The sequence below is a fragment of the Otolemur garnettii genome, unplaced genomic scaffold (genome assembly GCF_000181295.1).
Source record: "Otolemur garnettii isolate 467f Iridium unplaced genomic scaffold, OtoGar3 scaffold00023, whole genome shotgun sequence".
Classification (NCBI taxonomy): domain Eukaryota; kingdom Metazoa; phylum Chordata; class Mammalia; order Primates; family Galagidae; genus Otolemur; species Otolemur garnettii.
The window spans coordinates 11,957,833-11,963,124 of record NW_003852418.1 but is presented as its reverse complement, the minus strand read 5'-3'; the positions used below and the strand labels follow the sequence as shown (position 1 = coordinate 11,963,124).

Genomic DNA, 5,292 nt, shown 5'->3' with positions numbered 1-5,292 from the left:
GGGCTGGGGATTCGAACCCGCCACCTTAGGCGTACGTGGCTGGCGCCTTAGCCGGTTGAGCTATAGGCGCCGAGCCCACACTGGTGGGTCTTATAGCTGCCATTTCCACCATGAAGGCAGATGTTAGAGACAGTCCTTAGGCAATGTGAAGACAAATCTCTATCAAAGTCATTCCTAGTGACCCAGTGACGTACAATTTGGTTTTCCCAAAGAACTGTTATCACACAGAACTAAGCAGAGGAGGAGAGATGAATGAATCCTAAGTACTTCATGGTACAAAATGCAACGTCTTGTGCACAAAAGCGCCTGACAGCCAACATGCTTCAGCAGGGCTTCCAGGAGAGACACAGGTGGTGTCCTGCAATGGTAGACTAAGCCTGCCTTGCTACTCCCCAGGCCTAAGCAACCACGACAACCCAACCGTCACACAAATGCACACTCTAGGCGAGTGATTTCCAACCAGTGTGCCGTGAAAATTGTTAAAGATCATTAAATTAATTTTCCTTAGACGTTCAAAGCACAGTAAGCATATTCTTTTCTTTACGGGTTCTTTTTTGGATCAATGTAATTTAAGTATACTATCAAAGTTTCTCACTATAGGCTCAAGTGTGCCGTGAGATAAAAACAGTTGGAAAACTCTGCTCTAAACCAACATGTCTAAAGTCAGTTTTAGAACTGAACCAGTGAGAACTACGGCCATTTGGGCGACCCTAGTCTAACACACACAATCATCTTCTGTGCAGTGGGCTTCTAGGAAGCATGGGCTTCCAGAAGGTAACAGGCAGGTGTGCCAAAAACAAGAGGGAGCATCCTACACTATTTGCTGAAGAAAGTAAACAAAAACCCAAATGTGCATTAAATGAAAACTCTCCAACCTGGTTTTAGCATGGGCCGTGTGGACCGTTTATAATTAGGTCAGCTGAGCCAATAAGACACTACGACTTCTCATGATTTTTCCTACCCCGGGCTCTGGGAGTGACAATGTTGATGTGGAACTTTAAGAATCTCAAACCACAGGCATGGTGGCTCATGCCTGTAATACTAGCACTCTGGGAGGCCGAGGAAGTTGGACTGGTCTGAGCTCACAGGTTCGAAACCAGCCTGAGCAAAAGTGAGACTCGGTCTCTAAAAATAGCGGGGCGATGTTAGGGGCACCTGTAGTCCCAGCTACTCAGGAGGCTGAGGCAAGAGTTGGAAGTTGTTGGGAGCTGTGATGCCACAGCATTCTATCAAGGGCGATGAAGTGAGACTCTATCTCAAAAAAAAAAAAAAGAATCTCAAACCATATTTTGCTTTTCGTGCCAATTTGCACGTCCCAATAACTGTGAGTGGAATGGAATACTTAAAGAGGCAGACAGGGACTGCTGTCACATTATCAGAGTAAACTATAATAAAGCGGCCCAGCCATGTTTCTTGATGGTCAGCAAAGTAATCCACAGGAAGGGTTGTCCCTGCGGAACTATGATCCATTCATGGTCAGCCTTGAGTGGGAGACGACTAAGATTAGGGCCTGTGCAATGTGACAACAGCTGCTACAGGAACCATGTGCTAACTCATAGCAAAGGGGTTTTAACAGAACTTTTAGCAACAAGGAAGTAAATAAATGGAAAGCAAATGCTACCATAACTGATGATTTTTGAATAAATGTTTTGCTTTAAAATTTCTAGCCTTTAACATCATCTAGAACTTCCCAACCAGGGGTAATTGTGTCTGCCGGGGACATTAGCGAAATCTGGGGTCCAGAGATGGAGACAGGTGTGACTGCCACATCCTGCGATGGGGTGGTACTGGCCTCAGAGAGGCTGCCGAGCCTCCTACATTGCAAAGCACAGTAATACCCCCACATCCAAGCAAAAAATGACCTGGCCCAGATGTCAGCAGTGCCAAGGGTCAGAAGCCTACACCTGGGCTGAGCGGTGCTCTCACGGGCCACCGCGTGTCCATCTCTCCTGCGCAGAGCGTGTACCAGGGGAACAGAATGTTTTATTTCTTTATTCCGAATTGCTGACAAGAGTGGTGAAAGGTGGCGATTTGTTTCACATTTGTAACTTCATGTTTTACTAATCAAACCACTGAAGCAGAGAGGAAAAAAATAAAAACCACTTTCACTGAAAATGTTCTTCTCCAAGACAGCATGCACCACCATTCCATCAAGTGAACACTCCTTATCTGTTATTGCTGAACAAATACATACCTTTAAGAAAAAAGTGGGCTAAGGCAAAAAAGAGAGAAAAACTTCCCCTAAACCCAAAGCCCTATGATTTTAAACAAGTGCTGTCCAAAGAGGAATATTCTATGTGAATAACTAATACCGCTTCTTTCTGGGTGGGGGAGGGAAAAGGCTTTGTGGTTAATGCTTCAAGTTTTCACTGCTAAACTTTCCTTTCATGTGTTACTTCTTTACACTTGTGTATTTCAGGCTCTAGGGCCATAACTGTTCCTTCTTTGGGGGGAGGTGGCTTCTCTGAAACCCTCGTGATCTTCTGGCAAGCCGTGTCTGTGACCTGTGGCGATCAGGACAGCTTTGAGAGTGGCACCCCAGCTGTATCCAGACCTGGCAAGGCCTGGGTACACCTAGTTTTCTATTCCCGGGTCATATGTTCTTACCGTTCTCCACAATCCCCAGTTCATCTTCTCCTGGGACCACAAGCTCCAAGGCTGGGGAGTCCCAGAAGTGCTGGCAGGGAGTGGAGGAGCGAGGGCAGGGGAGGGGAGAAAACCCAGCACGGGTACAGTCTGACCAGGGAGAGGCTGTTAAGAAGGCCATTCCAGCAGAGTGAGGAGGGCACGGGAGCACGCCAGCTAGAGGCTGAGCTAAGGACAGCCACCTGAGGGTGCCTGGGAGTGGGATGAGCGCTGGCACTCCTCAGCCTGGAGCACATGGTAAGCAACCAAAAAGAGAAAGTTTCTCCTGGCTGGAGCGTGGAGTGAGGAGACATCCAGGTCCGGAGAACTAGGCCAGACATGCAGGGTTCTGTCAGCCATATTCTACACTGGCCAGAGAGGCAGGGGGAGCAGAGGAAAGGTTTCCAGCTGGGAAAAGCTATGGTCAGACTTGTAGGAGAAAGATCATTCTGGAAGCATGATGCAGGATGGACTGGGGAGAGCACATCAAGAGGTAGAGGACAGCTAGAGACAGAGGCACCAGGGGTGGTGGCCTGCCCAAATACACACGTCATGTCCTCATACTATCATCAGGAATGTTTTAAGAGCTACAAAGAATGTGGAATGCCAAGGACCCCAAAGTGCACAAGCAGACGACATCCACTCAGAAGAGATGGCCCAGGTGTCTGTGGAGGCACCAGCCCGGAGAGCCCAGCTGCTCCTGCAGCTCAGCAGGGAACTTCAGTAAGAGGCACACTCTTCCAGCCAAAAAACCGGGATGGAGAAGACACACCAAAAACTTCCTTTTCACAATAAACCTAGGTTCATACAGCTCCATACTGATGTAACAACAGCAGCACAGGAAGCCCAGGGGAGAGGAGCATAGCACACACATCGAACTCTGCGAACACTACCCACTGGCCATGGGGGCAGGAAGGAATCAAGGGCAATTTCACATCCTTTCGTCACTTAAGTGACTTGTTTACAACACATCTTTTTACAGTGCTTCTTTTTAAAAAATAAAAAAGGATACTAGGGAAAATACAAAAGCAATAAAAAAAAATAAATTCAGGAACCAATGGTAACTTCACGGACCGGTGTGCACGTCTACACAGGTGACATAAGAAGAAAACGAATCCACGACTTACCGACCCTTTCTCCATCACTCTGTTGAGCATGACCACACCCCTGCTTTTCTGCTCCCACACCATCTCCCAGAAGTGCCCACATGTATTAGGCAAAGGGCCCTGCAAACAGACAATTACACAATGTGTGACATCGGAAACATAAACACGCCCCACTGGGAGCTCACCTTTGGTGGTCAGCAGAGGACAGCGCCCAGGGGTCCTCACCAGCTGAGGTAAGTGGTGACTGAGGCTGGGACAGACAGGGACCGGCCTCTCCCTGCCTAGTGGTCAGTAACCACACTTCTATTTTTGGCCACACAGTGAAAGGTCACTTCCACATCTCAGTTCAGGGCTGACCAACCAGGTCAGAAATCGTTGATTCTGCTTTTTGGCTTGGGGTGGCTGGCTGAGGGGGCCCAGGAGACTCATCCCTCAAGGCAGGTGCATTATAGGACAAAACTCTTAGGTGCAGGCAAGAGGCAGTGTGTGGGGATGCTCGATTTGAGCCCCAGTTCCAATCACTTATCACCTGGCACCTTGGGCCAATCATTTCACCTCTAAATGACTCAGTTTCCCCATCTTATCTTACCTGACTAACAACAGTACCTATTCAGAGGCTTGTGAAAATTAACTATACACACATATACAAAGGGCTTGGCACAGTCCCTGGAATATCGTTAAGTACCTGAGAAAATGTCAGCTACTGTTCTTAGTAATGATGTGCCCGACCACAGACAGTCTTCATCCTTGAATCAAGGAATTGACAGGAAGTAGACACACTAATGGTCACTCAGGTGGCACAAGCAGTACACTGTCACAAGGGTATAGTGGGCTGGCAGTGGGCACAGGGTACAAATGTCCAATTTGTCTCAACTGTTAGTACTGCCTGGAAGGGACACTGTGTATCACCCACGTCAGAGCCTGTCACTTCCTCAGGCCAGCAACGCTTCTCACCTATTTCCACTCAGTTTCTCCTTTTTCTGTAAATCGCTGTCCTTTAAGTCTGGTGACACTCTGCTTGACCACACTAGCCCTCAGTGCCCCTTCATTCCTCCCAGAACTCATCTAGAACTCACTGCCTGAACCGGACAATATGCTATGCCCTGCCCTCAGCAGAACACAAGGGCAACTCTTTCTCCCCAGGTCACAAGCAACAGCTCCTGGCAGCCTGACACCTAGTTGGCCAACTGGACCTTCTATCCCACCACTCTGGCCATGAGGACCCTAGTCACTGCTCTCAGCTACTCACTCAGGGCCCTCCCTCCCCCCAACCCCACTCCAGTTTAGAATGCATCTAAAAGTGGACCACCTAACAGATGATGGTCACCTATAACTTACAAGGGCACCTCTCACACTTAGCTGATCCTCCCTGGGGGAGGAGGAGGAGGAGTCCTTACACATTATTCTCTAGTTTTCTATACTTCTGATGTTTAAAACAGAATAGGTATTTGTATTATCTGCATAATGAACAACATTGAAAATAAAAAATGGGAAGGGGTTGGGGGCTTGGGAAATGTTTCAGTCATAGTATCTTTTTTTTTTTTTTTTTTTTTTGAGACAG

The 5,292-nt window shown here is 47.8% G+C and overlaps 1 protein-coding gene across 1 annotated transcript in view; it reads right to left on the bottom strand.

Annotated features, from left to right (window-relative positions):
• The window catches only part of PTPN1 (protein tyrosine phosphatase, non-receptor type 1), a 68,449-nt gene that overhangs the window by 12,468 nt on the left and 50,689 nt on the right, over positions 1–5,292 (bottom strand). Inside the window, exon 4 of the mRNA XM_003787694.2 lies at positions 3,753–3,851. Coding sequence (XP_003787742.1) covers positions 3,753–3,851 — 99 coding nt within the window. The remainder of the gene's footprint in view (positions 1–3,752; positions 3,852–5,292) is intronic.